Source organism: Myripristis murdjan, chromosome 5 (genome assembly GCF_902150065.1).
Source record: "Myripristis murdjan chromosome 5, fMyrMur1.1, whole genome shotgun sequence".
NCBI lineage: Eukaryota > Metazoa > Chordata > Actinopteri > Holocentriformes > Holocentridae > Myripristis > Myripristis murdjan.
Window position 1 is genome coordinate 2,359,105 of NC_043984.1, and position 20,961 is coordinate 2,380,065.

At 42.2% G+C, this 20,961-nt stretch overlaps 1 protein-coding gene across 1 annotated transcript; it reads right to left on the reverse strand.

Moving 5' to 3' along the window:
• Positions 1–1,150: 1,150 nt before the first annotated feature.
• ngfb (nerve growth factor b (beta polypeptide)) lies at positions 1,151–20,046 on the reverse strand. The gene is made up of 3 exons (XM_030052114.1): positions 20,022–20,046; positions 6,594–6,741; positions 1,151–2,124 (listed from the first exon to the last, which is right to left on the reverse strand). Exon 3 carries the CDS (start codon positions 2,111–2,113, stop codon positions 1,508–1,510), a length of 606 nt encoding a protein of 201 aa, XP_029907974.1. The 5' UTR covers positions 2,114–2,124; positions 6,594–6,741; positions 20,022–20,046; the 3' UTR covers positions 1,151–1,507.
• Between the last annotated feature and the right edge of the window lie 915 nt (positions 20,047–20,961).

Here is a 20,961-nt window from a genome sequence, read left to right on the forward strand (position 1 = left end):
GTGAATGACCACCTCTGAGAAAACCTGAGTGTTATAGGCAGCAGGAAAGGAAACCCAAAGCACAACAACTGGATTGGACTGGATTAGATTATGCAGGTGGACCTGATAAAGCGGCCACTGTATATTATTCATCCGACTTCTTGTCACTGACTGGGCTTAGTCTTTTGGATGTAAAGGCAGAAGTAATAATAATGATAACACTACTACTACTACTGATAATACTAATGATAAACTTTATTTAGGCAGTAGGCCTTGCTAAGTGTATACTAGTAGTAAAGTTACGTGATCAGCTATAATAATGAGTTATTGTTGGTGATTTGACTTGATTTGATAAGTCATTGTTATGTTTTCATTTGCCAAGATGGCAAAACACGCAACAATTTCTAAGTTAATGTTCGGCTGAGCATCTCATATCTTCACCCAGGTTCTTTCATAGAAAAAAAAAATGTTTGAAGATACAGCCCCAGACCTCTAGAGGGCAGTAATGCTGTTTAGTTGGACTCCTGGTGCAGTGCCCTGAGGATGTCTGAATTTGAAGTGAACACTCTCCAAACTGTTGGCTATGAAAATAAAATCCACATCCACTGTTGACAGATGCTGTAATTTAACGGGGCTAAGGTTCCTCTGGGCTCTTGCTTAGCTGGATCCTCAGCTGGTTTTCCTCATCATCTAAACTGTTAAAATGACCACTGTTTGGTTGCACTATTGTCTCCATTAATGTTGCTACACACAGAGGACTAAAAAAATCACTTACACCATGGAGCCTGTCTGCTGATACTGTCTCATGACAAACAAAACTGTGATAGAATGAGTTGGCAGTGACCTGATATTCCATGGGCGCCTTGTTTTGTCTGTTTATAGATTATGCTTTGCCTCTGTTGTTGTCATGTCTACTTTACAGCAGCACAAACAGTCAACACAAAACCAACAGACAAAATACTGGGAGTAAAATGGAGCCATACGAGTCTTCTCATCATGGCATTGCTTTGTAGATTGAAAAAAAAATAACTCTGCCTACTTCATTTTTCCATCTTGGCCGAATCACAGGATCTGTTTTCCCTTTCCATGGTATTACTCAATCTTTGCTGTGAGGAACAACAGGCGCACTACTCATACAATGAACTCAGCACACATTATGTACTTGGAAGTGTTTAATAAATAACAATATTAACAACAACAACAGATTAAACAAAGGGTGCCCATATCAGACCTGCATCAAACTGTATTTCAAAATGCTTTAGTGGTCAGTTTACTTACAGTGAGTACAAGAAATTAAGCCAATTAGAGTGACTGCTTTGTGCTCAACTTCTCCTACCAGCTTTGCAAAGACATCAGTACAAATACTGTTTGACCCAGGTCTGGTTTATATACATGCAGTCCTGATACCTTGACATATATCAATAATTTACTTTGTGCAGAGGGTGAGAAGGCTTCGGTGATGTCTATGTGGAGACTGTCTCAACTGTTTGTGTATGCGTGTGTGCCACGGGTGACGTGCGGGTAGGAGTCACTGCCGCCATGACTTGCGGCTGAGCACGCACACGCAGGCCACATTGATGCGAATGAGCCTCCAGGCCACCAGGTTTTTAAAAGACGTCAGCGCCCGTACAAAAGTGTGTGAGTTGGTGCAATAGGAGTTCCAGTGTCTGGCGTCGATCCCCAGGCAGCCCGAGCTGCCCGAGCGGGCGCTGTGACACGTCGTCTCGAAGAAGTACTGCTTCTTGTTGACGTTGTTGATATTTACGTCCGGGAGCACGGTCACCTCGTTGCCTGAGATGTCCGTGGCCTTGGTCTTGTTGCCCACCCAGACGCTAATGCTCTCACAAACCGAGTACACCCCGCGGTGCTGAGGCTGGCCCGCCCGCCTACGGGCCCTGCTGCCGGCCCCCTGCGGCCCTGGCGGCTCCATGTTCGGGGGCTGGGCGCTGAAAAGCACCCTGGGTGAGCGGTAGCGGCGCTTGGTGAAGAGCTTGGGGTCCACTGTGGGGACAGAGCTGGGGGCCCCGCCCGGATCCTGCTGCTGCCCTGTGTTGGTGGTGCAGGAGTCCCCTCCGGTGGCAGCCACAGCCTGGGCACTGATGAACAGGACCAGGACCAGCACAGACGGCCTCATGGGCACACAACCTGAGGGAGCCCACAAAGACAACACACTCCTGACACGGCAGACATCAGCACAGACAAGTTGGTGTGTTTGTCACAGGGGTTGGAGTGTCATGCACTAAAGAACTACTTCAGTATTTTTCGACCAAGGCCCTGTCAAAATGTTACAGCCATCATGCCTGTACTGTATGTAGCACAAGTTCCCCGCCAGCTTCACCTACAAGGAGCTTAACTCTGCTTAAACTCTCATACTGACTTATAATTGTGTTATATTTTTCATTACTTTTTATTTTTGTTTCGTTTTTAATTTTTGTCTTCAGCTCACATTAGTTTCAGTTTAGTTTTCAGAGTGGGTTTGCTTGTTTCAGTTTAGTTTTTATTATTTCAAAATGTTTAGTTTTAGTTGAGTTTTCTTTGTCTCACAATTAGCTTAGTTTTCAGTTATTAGTTTAAGTTATTGCTTTGAGTATTAGTTTTGTTTATTGTAATATGGGCGTGTTTGTCAGAATAGGTATTCCTATCCAGAGCCAACACTGTGTGAAGGCAGCTGACTCCCAGTCATGATGTCTCAGTCTCAGTTCACATCAGCACCAACACCTCCTCATGCTGGCTGTGCCAAACTGCGCACATTTTCTGTACACTTTTATCACGTTTTTATTTTTATTTCACTTAACTAAAATCTTTTTTTCACACCTAGTTTTAGTCTTCAGTTTAGTTTTAGTGAACCATAACAACCTTGATTTCAAAAGCTCAGTAAATATGTCATGAAAGTTTACACAAAAAACTGCCAGTGACACGTTCTGTGACAACTTTTACTGAGCATTTAAAATCATACAGCGCCTTGTATGCATCCACACCGTCCTGCTGCATTCATGGGAACTGAGACTCAAAATATCAGTGTTAAAAAATTTACAATCTGCAATAACATGGCATTTGCAACACGGGATAAATGAATGCTCACAAGAAGAAGTAGAAGAAGAACATGATGTTCCTCAGTTGATACTCAATGGTGCAAAATTTACAAGACGGACTCTGAGTTCTAAGTGAATGCAGCACTGGCTGACCGGCAGCAGAATGGTGTGCATGTATACAAGGCAATGTATGATCATTAATCCTAAATAAAACTTGAATAAAAGCACCATTGCATCCTTTTTAATCGACCAGTTCAAGAATGTGCTGTAAGTTTCAAAGTTCCTGTTTTCAAAGATGTTTGGTGTGGTTTCAAGATTCAAGATTCAAGGTTTATTTGTCACATGCATGAATGTACAGGTACAGCAGCAGTGAAATGTAATTGCAACAACTCCGGCACTGTGCAAGTAAAAAATAAAATAAAATAAAAATAAAAATACAAATAATAATAATAACGGTAATAATAATAAAAAAATAAAAGAAAATAAGATAGAAATAAAGATAAAATAGAATATATGACATTCCTATATACAATGAACGACTATGTACAATCTGCAACAATATACAAAAGGTACAAAAAGTACAAAAAGTACAAATAAGTAGAGGAAAGCCAGTAGAAAGAGAGGTCAAAGAACTAAAGAAAGCTAAGAAAGTAACAAACAAAAAGCACAGTCTACGCGGAGCAGTCACGACGGCGTCTGGACTCGTCCGCGCCATCTTGTTTTTCTGTCCCTGCTGGACTGTGTGACCTGCAGCAGTGAGGTCATGATATGTACACTTCTAAATGATGGTTATCGACATTTTAACACGGCCAGAGTTGAAAAATACTGAACCAATCCTCTGATCATATACTGACATGCTCAATGCCAAATAACCCCAACCCCTGCCCACACAGACACACACACACCCACCCCATGGACAATATCAGAATATCTCTCTGATGGACAAATATTTCTTAGTGCATATTTTCATATGGACAATTACACTTCAGTGCAATATTCTTTATGGAGGTATGGTTTCTTCAGGCCCAGGGCGTGTGGCCCAGTACTGGGAGAGACCCCTGGGATGAGGAGAATTAATTACCTCCTATTTGTGCAATAATCCCCCCTCTCTCCCCCCCAGCTGCTACAATGTTTCTGTTTACACTGTCTATCCTGTTCGTATGGACAATACATTACAGTGCAATATGTTTATGGAGTTATAGTTTCTTCAGGCCCAGGGTGTGTGGCCCAGTACCGGGAGACCCCCTGGGATGAGGAGAATTACCTCCATTGTGAAATAGTCTCCACCCTGCTGCTACGACGTTTCTGCTGTTTACACTGTTTACTCTGTTGTTTACATTCTGTTTTATCTATTTATTCTCTATTGCACTCATTATTATTTAGCTCTTGTTTTTTAGCACTAGTTATATAGATTATATTGCACTAGTTATATAGACTTTATTTTATAATTCCATCTCTGTTGTAATCCGGAAGCCAAGCAACGACATTTTGTTGCCAAAATCTCACTGCTGTGTTTTTTTTGTGCAATGACAATAAAGAAAGTCGAAGTCTAACATGATGTTAATGGCTTGTGTTTGTCACAAAGTGTTTTAACATTTGCTGTAGGATTTCCCTTGTTGAGACAGCGAAAACATATCATGAATTAACAGGATCTTTTTTTTTTTTATTTTTTTTTTATTAAGTAGCTCTGCTTCATTCATAGGATTACAGAGAACGACACTGTTGTAGCATCTTGACAGCTTGATGCTATTCTGTCTTGGTGCTGTGACAAAACACAAAAGAACACAGCAGCTGTCCTGGCAGCTCACGTACTGTATTTAACACACACTACAGCAATAACAAACATGCTGACGCTTGTGATGGCACTGCAAGCATGCTGACATATGTATGGCCTAGGATATGTTGTGTTTGCCTTAGGTGTCGCTGTGAATGCAGAGCTCACGGGTCAAAAACAATAGCGCAGCAAATCAAGAGAAAGCATAGCCTGTACAAACATGCATAATTTGAGCTCTGAGTGCACCAGTAATTATTTGTGATGTCTTTCCTATGAAACTTCTTTGCATACCCGTCTTCTCTGTGAAAAAAAAAAAAAAAACCTGTCTTCTCTGTTCTGTAATCATGATCACATTTAAGGTGAAACACGCACTGTAACAATTAACAGCAATAAATCTTTAACCGCATAATTAAAGCAAACAAACAAGAGCATTACTGAGAAGACTGGCAGCCTCTACACTGCATGCTAATTTGTGTGCCATCAGGTCAGAATTTGGGGGAAATCTGCTGGATTGCTGTAACTGCCACGACTACTGTCCATGGAAACTGAAAGAAAGAGGAATAAGAAGAAAGAAAACCGAAACTTTCAGGGTTTCTTGCTCTGGCAGATGGTAGAGCAAATGAAAGGCCCATGGAACATTCACTTCCATGATATTTGGCTCTGTCAGCAAAACAGACGAGAAAAAGACAAAGCCATATCTCCCAGGCAGCAGCACCCTCTTTGTGACAGGAAGAAAATGGGAAACTGGGAGATGTGGTCTTTAGTTTGGAGACACAGCAGAGCTAGCTGCACCACTGCTGTGAGACAGAGGCTGCTGATCACTGCAGCTGTGCCATGTCTTTAGAAATACAGGAAACTATTTTACATTCGAAAAACGGTACACTTTACACCATTAACTGATGTTATAGAGACCATGTCCAGTGCTGTGGTGCTCCATCGGTGTATTGGCTGAGTGCAAATAACATTTCAATATAAAACTGGACTAGAAAGGAGATATCAGAAAAAAAAGATTTTTGAAGGGTGAGTGCAGATTAACGCAACAATGTTCCAAATAAAAGTTATTGGTTTTATTATATTTTTATTTATTTATTTAGGTAAGTGATGCTCCATGTTCCCTCATTCCTATGTTCCTTTAACAAAACAATAGGAATAACATCCATGCAGCTGGTATATTAACAAAATATAGTACAAAACTGCAATCAGTATTGAAAATGTCTATGGGGGACTGTCCATTAGTAGGGCCATTATTCTGAAACCCTCAATAGTCCAAAAAATGTCCAATTTGACCAACAGTCAAATTGGACTCATTGCAGAAAAAATGCCTAATTATTGAGAAACCCTAATAATCTGAAAAGTGTCCTCTCTGTTAATGAGGTTGAGGTCCTCTTACAGCCAGGCTGTTAACAAGCCTGTGCTCAGCTACTGACTTTTTGGCTAGACAGGCTACAGGTCAGCTTTTTATGATGCGATGCCTACCTTAACCTTAACCTTAACCTTAACCGTAACCCTTTACCTTAACTTAACCAATAAAGCAAAATGACCACTCAAAATGTAAAAAAATCTCCTTGCTTTGCTAAAAACAATCATAAAAAATGCTCCTGGTCGTTAGCTAGCCAACAAGGTCGCATTATCGAAGTACAAACTCAGATTTAGTGGTGAATTAGTTCTCAGTCAAAACAGTGTGGGAAGTAACTGTAAATTCAGACATTTTGAGCTGAAGCTGAATCTAAAGTGTCATGAATGCTGTTGAAAGCTGTATGAGCTGAGGATGTCCAGTCCGGCTGGCAGAGGGAGCAGCACATCTTTACCTTGTCAGTGCTTCCAGGTGAACTGTAGCCCTGTGGCGGCTCCTAGAGCACGTGATCAGAGCACACTGTGGTCTGGACTCCTGCCATGTGGCCCGGCTGTGGCCCCCATGCAGCACAGCACCGCTCTCCTCTGCCCTGCCTCTTGTGCCTGTGGAGAGACAAGCAGAGGAAGTATCTGAACGGGCTCGTAAAGCTGCTGTAAACACACTCTCTGTGTGACTGACACAGGAAGAGAAAGTGAATACATTTGGTCTAGCACACGTGATCCACACATACTGAACATAGCGAAATACAGAAGTCGTCCTGCATAATGTGGGTTACTGTTAAAGAGTGGAAACATTCTTTAGCGCTCTCTCACACTGTAATATCAACGTTGTAAACCTGGCCTGCATTCTTGGATCTGGGGCCTTTGGCAGGTTTATGGAGGTTTAAATGCACCGCTACTGCTGCACGTTACCGTGTCACCTTAAGAGACAGATATATAACTCCTGATTTATAAAGTTTAAAGATTTTTCAGGAACCAGAACTCACAGTGTTATTTGGAATTTGGTGTTATGAACATCACACATTTTCACACACATAAACACTCACACATAGCGTCAGGGGTGCCGCCAGGAATTTTGGGCCCCTTAAAAAAAAAAAAAAAAAAAAAAAAAAAATATATATATATATATATATATATATACTCAATGATGTTTTAATAATTTTATATTAGTTTTTACCTATTTTTGGGGCCCCTGTCAGGCAAGGGCCCTTGGAATTGTTCTAACTTTTCCCCCATATACGGCGCCCCTGCATAGAGTCACCAGAGGATCAGTGAACAAAGACGTCTTGATACCAGATTTTTTTTTTATTATCAGGAAAATTCCTTTTTGCCCCACTGGGAAGTTGCATGGGCCTATATATCACTATTTCAGGGTGTTTGATCGGTCAGCGCTTAGGTCCAGAGTAGCATCTCTCAAAATCAAGAAGTGTCAATTACAAACTGCAAGCTTTGCAGAATGAAAAACTGTATTTGACCCCAGTATTCCCCTGTAACACAGTTGCCCCAGCACAGGTAGTTTATGCTTTTGCTTTCCTAGCACCTCAGCAGGGGTGGTCTGTGGCTGTCACGCTACTTAAACCTGGGAGCAAGCAGCTGCCCTTGTGACTTGTGATATGTGCTTTGTCTATGTTCCCTAAAGCACAGCAGTGTTGATCTGTGTGGGGAACAGGCTGCCAGCACTGCCCCGCTCAGCCACTGTCATGTTACGTGTTACCGTCATGCAGTCTGACCGGAGGTGATTCATCATCATCATCATCATTACCTCAACAGAACAATGCAGTTTGCAGTTCTCCGCTGGATCTGAGGAGCTCAGAATAGTTAGTCCAGGTTTGTACTATGTACACATGTCCTGTTTCCTGCTGGTTATGAAGCTTAGCTGGATTTTCAGTGGCAAGAGACAAAAGAGAGGTGCATGGCAGGCAGCTGCAAGGTTTACAAGTAGGGGGCCACTTTTACTACATGAGTCATGTGACTTGATATACTGTACAAAGCAGTCAGGCTTCAGTTCCTATTCAGCTAAATGTAAGAAGGAGCAGCATGTGACATGGTGCCACACTGGTTAGAGCATCTCAGAGCTGACCTGGGATTTTTGCGTTTTATAATATCTAGACTTTACCAAGAATATTTTGATGCAGAAGTGCAGATTCTGTCTTCCTTTGATATTAATTACACACTGTTCAGTAAAGAACAGACTTGATTTGTACAAGGTAATTTTTTTAATCATACCTATCAAAGTGTCACACTGTGGTTCCGTGGTAATGTTCACAAAAGAGTGAGACATCGAGTCCTAAAGGAACATATAAAGAAGGAAGACACAATACGTCATTGAGCGGCACATGAGCCCAAGTTGGTGCTAGGTGTGGAAAATCCTGTGCAGTTGTCATTGTTTTAATAGGTGTGCTACCCATCAGTCTGTGCAATACTTAAGTTTAGTGACCCTGCCACGTGTCAGAATGACGAGTCATTTGTCTTTTGCTAACTAACTCATATTTGATATATTGGATTGGTGCTGCTGTACAGACCCCTGATGATTTGAGGCCAGTAACAAGAACTAGTGTGCATATTAGACAAAAACACCAGGCTGCATTATGTAAAGTGTGTTTTGTTATATAGTTGAATCCCTGTCCTGTCAAAGTTATAGTGGTTTATAGAGAGATATTCATGACTGTCCCACTGACTTCAGTGTTAGTCGTACCAGTATCTTGCACCCGTGAAAGTTTGGACACCAGTAACTAGTCCTTTGGGGAAAAAAAACGGCTCACTGATGAGAGAAGTCAGTGGAGAATGGCAACACACATTCCAGCAAACAGATGGGACACAAGTGTACACATCAGAACAACTCAGAAGTCCTAACCTCCCCTGCCCTTGAAGCTGGGCTACAGATGGGCTACAGCAGTACAAGACCATGTGGGTTTCCACTCCTGTCAGCTGAGAACAAGAAGATGAAGCTACAACAGGCAGATTGCCAACCACACCGGATGACTGAAGAGTAGAAATTTGATTGATCCAGGTTTCTGCTGCAACAGACTGCAGGCTGGGTCAGAATTGACAACGGCATTGTGTCAAGATGGTCAAATAACATGACAGTGATTTTATTTTTCACCAGTGACCTGCAGTCCTAAGATTTTTCTCTAATAAAGTATATTTTATATTAGGTGGATCGAGATTTTTTCAGCATGACTGTGCCTCTAATGAAACTGCAAGACTGTATTGAATCCATTAATCAGTCAATTCAAGCTGTTCTGGAGGCAAAAGCAGGCCCAAACCTATTTTATTATGCTCAAGGTATACCTACAAAAGTGGCTGCAGAGTGTTCCGTGTCAACGTGTGGGGGACCAGCAAAAGTCAGAAGCCGCAGCCATTTATCTATTGTCATGTTTACAATATGTGGTGTGTAACTATGTAAACTTTTCTTGTTGCGTGATACTTTTAGGCTCCATGGATCTAGGCATGCAGTCAAAGCAGACGAAACATTTCTTCCCTTGTCAATGTGAATTAAGTGAATCAGCAAGCCAGTCAGTTATGTGGTCTGTTAGTCCTGAATAGAGAGGCCACCCACAACCACTGACCTACAACTCATTAGCTCTAATGGAGTCAGTTTAATGAAACCCGTCAGGGTTGACTGACAAGCAGCTCAGGGACGCACACAATCCACAGTCTGCAGACCAGGAACAATCTGCCTCCCTCTAAAAAAAAAAAGAAAACCTGCTCGCTTCATTCATATGGTAAAAGTCACACAGTCCTCCTGGTAACCTGACCCGCTCGAGCTGGCTCTCATTCAAAGAGGAGCGGAGCTGCGGGTGACTTTATCTGAGGGCCACCAGTGGGCTTTGAATGACATGTTGCTCATTGCGTTTCTGTGGGCATTCGTGCGAAACTGCTCACGGGGCTGAAGCACTGCTTTGTGCTGGATTTAAGACCTCAAACTCAAAGGATCCTGGATTAACAGCCACAAAGAACTTGAGGGATTTACTGTATGAAACAGACAACATAAATGCTATTGTCTTCACTCTGATGACAACGGTTCATGTTAATAGGCCTATGTTTTTTGAGAAGTTTGGTAATGGTAAAAGATTTTAACCATGTGCAGCTACACCTTCAACTTAAAATGATCATCTCCCAGTCTTGACCAACATGTAGAGATATACTGAGTGTGATGGGTGAACAAAAAATGCTATATAATGTAATATGACTCTAATGGACTCAGGAGTTAGGTGGTAGATAAACAGAGGCAGGGAGAAGCAGGAAAGAACAGTGGCTCATAACTTGAATCAGCTTTTCAGTCAAAGATAAATAAGGCGTAAGTCTGTTGCCATAGCAACCATTAAGTATATTCCATCGTGACACTTTGATATTTTTTGCAAGCCACACAGGATAGGTACACAGGGAGAGGCAGTACTAAGCTGAAAACAACTACAGAGAACAAACATGAGAGATTGTCAGTGCCACTACCAGGTTAGCTTTTATCCTTTGAGTGCATATACAGCCTGCATGCATCTACATTCAGCTCTCTTTTAACAACATGATGAGGACAGTTCCTGATTAACAAATTCTCTTCTTAACCACGTCCATGAGCACATAAAGGTGACTGCTAGTTCATCCTACTCTCCCTTTCACTGATACTCCCCTTGGAGATGTGATACTTATCTCAAAATACAGAGTTTTGTACTCAAGTTTATTTGGGCTGGAACCTGTTTGACAAAGAACACACTCGCAAACACACAGCACGGCAGCAGCAACAGCAGCAGGTGATATGCATCAATGGATTAAGGCATAGGCAGTAATGAGCTTGTGTGAACGCTAAATTGCTGAAAGGTGTGCCTGGCAATGAAACGCTGCCACGCTCACCAGAGTCCAGTCCAATCTGTAAGCGTGCTATTTCGACCTTGGGGTTCAACATGTTCATAGAAAAGCACTTTACTGAGAAATAGCTGGATAGACTGTGCACTACAAGCTTTGGTTTTGGAGGGGAGAAGTTGGTTAAAATCCATTTTTGACTTGGTTTAACATTATAAGAGCTGAAATCTTCAGTATGTTGAATTTCCTCCTTAAAATTAAGCTGATGTATGGTTAGTTGTGCTGCAAACATTTTTTCCCTTTGCATCATTGTAAGAACCATCACATTCATACAAAAGCATTCTGCCAAACCTGCCAAACCTGCCTAACCTTAGTATGCTGACCTTCTCACCTGGTAACCTGCACTCTGAAACAGCTTACTGGCATTGTTTCAATCTGTTTCAGATGACTGTTTCACATGGCAAATACATCTACAGATAACTTAAACAGATGAGAATAGCTTGGGATAGCTTGGGACTTCACAAAAGCTAAGGACAGCCCTGCCGTAGGTGTTATTTTCTTCAGTCAGAAGCAACAATTTGCTGTTGAGGTTGTAAGAACTAATTGTAGGATGCAAACAGACTCACAGTTTTTGAAGCTCAGTTTTCAGGCTGATTTGGCCACTATGAAAAACAGCCAAAACATGACATAACACCAGAAACATTTGTGGGAATCTAACACAAACACTGAAATTACCTCACTCATCTTAACAGATGGAGTTATGCAACGTGTAATATTAGTTTACTTAAACCAACAGTAATATGATTATCAACTTTGCAATGGTTAAGGACATGAATGCAGTACATTTAAGGTTTACACCTTTCTATACCTGCCTCAGCTTGTCCAGGAGTTGTAGGGGATTTGAAATCTCCTCATTTTGTCTTTTGGCAACATGTCAAAGGAAACACGTTTAAAAAGGATAATAGCATGCAGCTGAAACACGCAATTTCCAATTTTCCTGACAGCTGTCCTGTTGCTTCTAGTTGAGGCAATTTTCTGTATTACTGTTATCAGATAGCTATGTGGGAAATAATTTCAAGCACAATATGACCTCTAGTTCAGAAACGGGGTCTGTGTTGGCAGTCAGTTGTGATTTAAGGCAGATGTTCGAGAGTCTGCTTGGCTTTGAGACCTAAAGGCCGTATCGGGTCCAAACAAGTCAAGCAAAATGAGCAAGTCAGGGAGGACCAATTAATCAGCAGCAGACCTTTGCTCCCCAGGGTGCAGGCTAGATTCTGATTTTTGACAGGGAATTTCACCCACAACATTTGCTAGTGCTCAAGACAGAGACTCCTGAATCACCAAGAACATCCGGTGTGGTTGCAACATCTGGATGACAATGGCAGCCTTTTACAACATACAACATCTCTTCAGAGATGTTCCGACACAGGACCAATTAATGTGCTGTTGTGATCTAGTATCCATGTTGTAATCTGTTCCCTGTGATGGAAATATTACTGACAAAAGCAACAGAATGAATTTACAGGGGCCTCTTTACTGTAATATTGCCCTGATCTGACAGCATGAAAAATAATTGCTACTATGAGCGGGAAGCCATAGGGTTAGACCACAAGAGTATGGTAAACAGCAGATTTAACGAGGACAGTTTCATTACTCACTGATGGCTGTGTTTGGTCTCACTGCGTTGAGGAAACGCAGCTGACCCCCGTCTCTGTACACAATGTCACTGTTCAAATTGGACTCATAAGGGAACCATGCCCCGCTCAAGTGCTCCAAATTAGTTAAATAAACTCCTTCAGCAATGACTCAAGGGTCAGTGCATGGGTTTGTTTTGTTCTCTGTTTTCAACATCCAGTGGCACACACTCAACAATGCAGCGGAAGTTTAGTTTGCTAAGTTTTAACAGGTTGCCCAAACTCTGGCAGGCCGGGTAGCCTGAGATGAACTGTACAGTTTCATCGTATCTACTTGTAAATTGGCTTTGGCTCGGTTCGAGCTTAACTTATTTCATTCTTACTGAACCCAGAGCATTCTGATGTTCTACAGCTGATGATAAATGCAACACAAAGTGAGTTTTGTGTCAGGTTCATGGCCAATTCAAGCTTTGGAATACATCGAAATGGATGATGCCAGATCAGATATGACATTCCACACTTGGAGAGGAATAGCTGCTTTGATTTCCTCTTAACTTTGGGAGATGATTTGGCCAGACCTTTCCATCCCTCTGTGTCTTCATTTGGATGATATTAGTCTGTTCCTCACTGTCACAATCACTTGATTTAGATTTCAAGAACTCTGCTGAACAAGTCTTGAGCTCCTCACTGCATAGTCCAAGACAAAACTGTTTTGCTGCAGAAACCTAAGACGCCCTCTCTATTTACACCTTTGTTTGTGTGTGTTTATGTGTCTCAGCAGTATTACAGGCCAGGTCTAAGAGTCTCAGATTGCATGTTGGTTTATGACTGTTATGTCAGTCTGAAAACATCATTCATGGTGTTGTGTCTGGACCCTTGCTTGGTCTCTGTGCCTCCCCTGCACAGGGACTCTGAGTCTGCAGGTTGTTGTTGTTTGCAGATTACGTCCTGTGCATGCACACACGCACTGAGTTTATGGTGTTTGTTTTCCCATGTGTTCATGTGTCACCCAGTGATCCTCCAACCTGTTTAACAAATTGAAAGCCAGAATGCTCAGTGGGGCCATGCAGTAAAGACTGGCTCACAGTCACGCTATATTTTCTGTGGTGACCAATTTCAGCAGGTTTGCAGAGATAAAGGGACACATTTTCAACAACAACAACAAAAAAAAAAAAAAAAAAAAAAAAAAATGAAGCCCCACAATGGCTTTGGACTCAGTAGTGCGCACAGACTTGCCGTCCAGAACACTTGAATTGTGTGCACATGGGCCCCCGGTGCGTGACCATCTGCAGTTGGTATTGGTTTGGCTTGCTGAGCTGGTTAGAGAATATCTGCACCTTTATGAAACAATGAAAATGTTTCGAAAGCCTCATATTCTCTCAGCTGCTTTTGCTGCTTTTTCTCCGCAGCCGGAGTTGCTGTTGTTGTTCTGTGAGTTCCCTCAGTTTCTGTCTCTGCTACATCCAGCAAGGAATGTACATAAACAAGCAGCACACAGCAGCAGTATGTATACAAAAAATATGTATGCGGGTTTATTCTTGGCTGTTTCTATATCAGACAAGGTTGACTTTTTTTGTTTATATATTACCCCCTTAGAGTCTGGCAGGGCTGTTGCCCCGCATAATTTATTAAAGGTGCACGATAAAAAAAAAATGCAGAGGGTCAATGATCATTGGTCCAACTCAGATTGCATGCTTATTCCACATTTTTGTAAGCTGAGCCATATTTCAGTAGACCCTCTGTTATTTTGTATAGTACGTCTTTACTTGTAGCCCAACAATAACATTTTTTAGGGCACGAGCCACCCACAGCCATGATCAGACAATAATAGGTGCTCATTACCCTCTGCTTCACATCCAGTGGCTTTTCGCGGTTCTTTGCGGTTCTTTTGCGGTTCTTCGCTGGTGGTTGTTTTGTTCTTTATGATTCATCTCTGCCAAATGCCTTAACAATATTTAACACACACCTTTTCGCAGACAACAACTAATTCTAGTCCCTTGTGCAACCAAGCTGGCTAGTCACACAACTTGGTGAGGTAAGCGAAGGTTATGGCTCCACCACTGTAACACATTACAAAGTATTGAAATTTAGCCATTAATAAGCCAAAATTCATTCAAAATCAGCCATTGGTGTGTTTTCCTTCCATGTCTTTGGTTATCAAGTTGATAACTCAGCTGTGCTGCCACAGCTAATAATGAGTAAGCCTTGACAGCTGTGTTTTTTAATGTTGCTGTGGTTACACATTGGGTATCTATCAATCTGTCTATACTGTTAGATTGATAGATGTTGCTATGTAAACATTTATACATGAAAAAAGGATAATTAGTGGTCTACCTCTGATGATATGGGCAAGAAACAAGCCGTATAAAATGGAGTTTCCAGCCAGATGTAATATGTATAGCAAATTGGCTTATTGGACATTTACAAACCCATTAATGTCTGTGTTAGCATTTTGCCTTCAACAATACTTCCTGATAATGAAAAACACATGCATATTTTTTTTTTGCCAACATGGCATTAATTGAAGCTGGCTTTGGCAGAGCCGTTGGCTGGCTGAGTTCGATGGTTCAGTTACAGTTGGCTTGTTGGGTGCAGAGTGAGTTACTGCTCTCAGGCTGCCTGTGTGTGGCCTCTGTGGAGCTCTGGCTCTGAGCTGAGCTACCTTTGCTTGCAGGGGCACTTCACTGGAGGGCGGCGATAGAGCTCAATCACAAGCACAGGCCTGGTGTTTCTGTGCTGCTCATCCCCGAAGATGTTCAGATTTACACTATCCCCTTGGCACTATATACAACTGTCTTCAGTTCCGCTAAATATTGAAATTAGATCCAAACTTAAGATGGCCAACATAAATCTAGTCGTGTGTAACATCAGAGATGTTTCCCCCTCTACAACTTCAACTAGAGCTGGTCCTGCCCATATGCCATGTAATTTAAGGGTCATGAGGGGAGGTTGATTGGGCCTGACCTGCACATCGTGATTAAAGAGCGATCTGAGAAAGGTTTTGTAGTGCAAGTTTGTCATTCATGGCCTAGTGTAACACAGATCTGTTGTGCTGCCAAATGCTTCCTCAGTGGGGTGCAGTGAGCTCACGCTGCCTTCTTCAGTCCACAACCAAAATGTGATCTTTCCAATTGCAGATGAAAGCCAAGAATGATCCGATGACAAGTGTAGTTGGAAAACAAACAAAATCTCTGCACTTGATAATCGATGTGTGATCAGTCAACTCCCCCCTAATATTTACAAGGCTGTGAAGCTCCGTCTCCATGGCTACAGACATTACTTCCTCATGTGAAACAGCTTACACCAGAGGCTGACACGTCAGGTCGGCAGCTCATACAAAGCAAAGCTGTATAAACGACAGTCATCAATATGAAAACAATCACTACATCAGTCATCTGCTATGGAGAATTATAATACGCTAAAACAGAAACACTGGAAAGCGTAATCGCAGCAACAACAAAGCTGTTAAACACATTGTTAAAACACTGAGAGCAAGACATCATGGGACTTTGACTTGAAACATCATAGTGTTAAGAGTTATGTGAGTTATGTGTTTTAGTGACACACAAAAAGCCAGCAAATGTAAGATTTTAACTTTGCACACAATCTGAAGAGCATGACACAAGTGCATTTAGTGTGTGTCCAAGCCCACACTTGCTATTTTAACAGCGGAAAAAAAGGGTGGTTGCACCAGCTGCATTGATCAAAATGGGTGTATTTAGTCTCTTAATTAATAATGGATGTGTTTTGGATGTAACATGTAATAAACCAATCAGAGCGCCATCTTCCATTCCCCTTAAAAGGCAGGTGTGCTTGCACCTCAGTGGATTGCTATGGCAATGGCAGATTTGCCAGGTTATAAAGAATTTCTTTCCGATGCCGTAGATGAGAACAGCCGGACAGATCTGCTCGTACGCAAAGTGAAAGTGCACAAGCGGATCCATCCTTCCACCAAAGCTCCCCGAGGTGAACCTGTCATGGGGGAAGGTAGCAGTGAGCGAGTCCTTGTCTTCTGGCATCACCAGAATGGCCACACGATGTTGAAAGCAGCACAGTGATGTCAGGAGATGGGGAAAACAAAAGTCATGGCAGGAGGACTACATTATAATCATTTATTTTTAATTTTTTTGCATGTTTCTGCGCTGCTGTGCGTCCCTGTGTGTGTAACAAACAGGTGTACATGCATTGTACACTATGTAGGCACACATCACTATGTTTATAGTGTGCCCTTAAAATAACAGTGAAAACTACAGCATTGACTTCAGACCTGCTTTTTGTTGGTTGCTGCCCCAATATAGCAATGTGGCAACACTGTGCTTGACCACAGCTCATTTTAAGACCAACGCGCCCACGGGCGTACAGATGGACACAAGTGACTTTCCTGTTTACACAACATGTGTGCTGGACGGCAAAATGACAACTGCACTGGTTGGAAACTAGCAAAGACACTTGCACCGTGTATATGTATATATGTATGAGTCTATGTTTAGTATGTATGAAGCCTCACTCTTCCCTCACACTGACGATACATTTTAGAACTATTTTGCAAAATCCAGGATGCAGCACTATAACTGCACCCTGGAGCCTGTTAGCATATTATGACACCTAGGGCCAATCCCATTTCTTATTTTCACCCCTACCCCTCTTTTTCGAGTGCCCCTTGCCCCTTGCAGCAAAGTTACAAGGGGTAGGGGTTGAAATACTCCCCTATGAAATGGGACAACCCTTCATCCCCGGAAATGTCATCATTAGTCATCAGTGACGTTGGAAACAGACGTGACGATTTCTTTTTTTTGGCGGGAAATCACAATCTCAAAATGATGTCTTCAGCTGTGGTAATCTCTCTTGCGTGGGCTATTGGCATCTTTTTGCGGTTGTCAATAGCGAATCGGAAGAATGTAAGATGTTTCCACTGCGTGTCGTGCCGCCGATAAGAACGCCCCTCAGCCGTTGTAAAATCACTGTAACCAACGGCTTCTCAGGGCTTATTGTTTAAGTCGACGCCTGGGAGCGCCGGTGAATCACCTTGAGGTATGAATGAACATGCTAGCCAGCTGGTGTAGTGGTGTAATGTCAAACAAACAATCGCTGACTTTATTGATTTTCGTGTTAACTGTGTGAGAAGTGTGGGAGATTTCTCGTATCACTCGCTTTGGAGTGTGCCACTGAAAAAACTCCGTTTGGAGGGCTATATAGCCCTAGCACTCCACCCTCCCCCTCCACCTCAACAAGAATTGGGACATCCCTACCCCTATGCGTGAACGCGCAAAACAGAGGGGTAGGGGCAAGTGGTAGGGTTAAGGGGTGAATTGGGATTGGCCCCTAGTCATCATGACATATGCAAACAGACTCTATTAGGCTCCAGCGCTCCAGCTTCACCCCATGGGCACTTCCTGCAGGAGCTGACCACCTTGTACCACCTTGTGTCAAAATCTGAACTATCCCTTTAAGGATATGGCGGTAGGATGAACTTCTAATCTTTTCACTCCCAGGCCTCGAGAGCAGCCAGCAGTGAGGCTGAAACAGCCCCTGGTATGCCTCCCAAAATGCCTCTGATAGAGCAAGATCGAAAACAAGAATAAACAAAGGAGCGCAGACAGACATTCAACTTTGCACCTTTAAGGATGCAGAGCATAGAGGTTTGTTCAATTCAGCCATGCAGAACTGTAAATCTCTCCTTGGGATGTCCTACTTGTTTAAGCCCCTTAATAAATACAGATAGAATACATTTGTAATTCATCTGTATGCATTTCCCAACAAAACTCATCCAAAAAGTCTGATTGTGACATAATCTAATTTTAGTAACATGTCCTGATATTAGCCATGCTGACTTTCACATATTTGAACATTTCAGCTGTCAACTCACTATAAAATGTTAACAATCAGCAACACTTGAATGCTAGCAGACCTCTAGAGAGAGTGGTAGCATTTTGAGTTATGTCCCCCCTGCACCTGGATGGCCCGTGTGTATCTACAGCCTGTCTCAGTCCACCAGACATTTGGTCCACCTGTGGAACAGATTATTTGGCATGGAGGGCAAACAGCTGGAACAGAGAAAAGATCCACTGTTGTACCACTGTGGTTACTGTTGCATTCCAGGCTCGAGAGAAAGGATAGAGATAGAAAAGAAAAGTAAACTTAACATTTGTAATATCTTAAACCACAAGTTTGGGAGTAATAAAGGATTTTTTATAAATCACCTGCTGATTCCAATTGCAATCTTATAGCCACTGGATTGATCGTAACATTGGAGAATGGTTAGAGTGACTCTTCCCATATTCAGTTAAGTCAGGACCAAGTTTGAAAAAGTCAGCTCTGGGTTGGGTACATCTGGCAGTCATGAGCAGTTTCCACAGGACACTTCATCTCACATTGCTAATTAAATATTCAATTTTTTATTCCCCCTCCAGAGAGTGTATCAGGATTCTGGCAATATAAAATATATCGCACTCAGTAGTCACAATTTTAAGAGTTACGGAAACAGCTTAGGCATTGCTAAGGCTGCAAATGACCCAGCAGATAATTGATATTTAGTTTGGTGTAGAGTCATATTAGCTCTGTGATAGAAATGCATGTTTATTTTTGCTGGGCCGCTCTCGTGTTATCCCTGGATCCAGCAGAGAAGGGTTTGGAGGCATTCTCTATGAAACTACTCCACTGAAAAGAGGAGGGAGTTATTTATCTCTCGAGACCTTTTTTTCCGAGCTTTACACAATGGAAGATTTAGAGAGATATGCCAGGTGCGGACAGGCCATGCCTGAAACACCTTCCAAAGGCCTGACAGCTTGGTTAATACTTAAGCATGGGAGATGAAGACATGTGGTCAGGTCGGACAAGGGGTCAGTGACTGATCAGAAAATGAAGGAAAATAAAGGTTACGGTAATTTGTTTTGCTTCTGCTCTCGGTGATTTTGTAAAAACACTCTCAGAGCCATTTCTCACATGGTGAGTATCTCATTTTGCAGCAGAGCTTCTTGTTTCTAAACCAACATGCCGTGCAATTACGAAAAGTCTGATGGAATGCTTTGTGAAGATTAGCCTACAGAGAGTGGTGCAGGTATGATAGGTGCTATTGTAACGTCTTGAGCCCGGGGCCAAACTTCAGCAGCCTCTGAAGGGATGGAGATGATCCCCTCCACCTACTCTACAACCCTCAACTCTCACTTGTGGTCTAAGGCATTAGATTATTTACTTGGAATCCTTACAAGAAAATGATGATAAATAAAGAAATGCACAGTCAATATGTGAAAGTTGCATGTGTGAGATAACGTCTTCTTCCACTCGTTGCAGAGTTTTTAATCTAACCAACAAACTGCACATCTGAAAGTAGTCATAAATTGGAAGACTTCATTTTGCAAAGCATGTGAAACTGTTCAGCTGTTTCGCTTTCCATATATGAATAAGTGACAGTAGATGCATGGCAGAGAAGGTGAAGATAGAACGGTCCTCTACCTCTGCTGCAGCCCTCTCTTCTCTCCACACGGACAACACTCCCAGGGAATATTCAAATGTATTCCAGTTTTGCGTCCAGTTCCACAAGATGTCAGAAGGGGAAAACAACCAGGGGGTCAGAAAGCACCAATTCCTTGTCAGCTATCCCATACAGTCCTTTCTGAGTCTTGCACTTGTTTGAAAATTGATTGTTCTGAAAGTAAGAGAAGAGTCCCAGAGGCTATTGCTCCATCCAGCTGGGGAGCACTACAGGTCCTAGTGCCTGCCACTGTGAGCCACTGGCACTGGATCATAATTCCTTGGATTTTGCTGTATCCTCATTTATGTTTGCATAATATGCTACTACATTTTGAATTTAAATAACGATGTAAACAGAAATATACAATTTGCTTAGGGAAAAAATATTGGACAAATCAGTGCAACCACTACAAACCACTCCACTTCCAGGCATTCCACTGATAACACCCCTGGCCACAAATGCTGCACAGGCGGCCTATATCAGAATATTTTACTTCACCAAAGAGATATCCATGAAGTGCTCACTGATTGATTTTATTGTGTCCAAAAAAAAAAACAAAAAAAAAAAACAAGATTTCCCCAAAGTGCCTCAGTTAGTTCTCTCAGTTCTCTCAAAGGTTCTGGTCTGCTCTCATAATTATTGCAACATCCTTTTCAAAAGCAGATGTTTATGTGTTTCATGGATTTGGCATTACTTAGTACTAATTGAGTCAGCTTCAGAGCTTTTGTTAGTGCTTGAACTTTTGAACTCTGTGTAATGCCAGAGCGGAGAGATTTTTTTCCTTTCTTTCTTTCTTTTTTCTTTCTTGTATCAGCAATTAGTGTTAGAAAATGTCTAAGCTAACAAGGAACCTGTGCTCTCTCCCATTCATCAACAGACATGTTCCTCTTTAGCACTCACGCAGATGTTCCTATTTTCCCA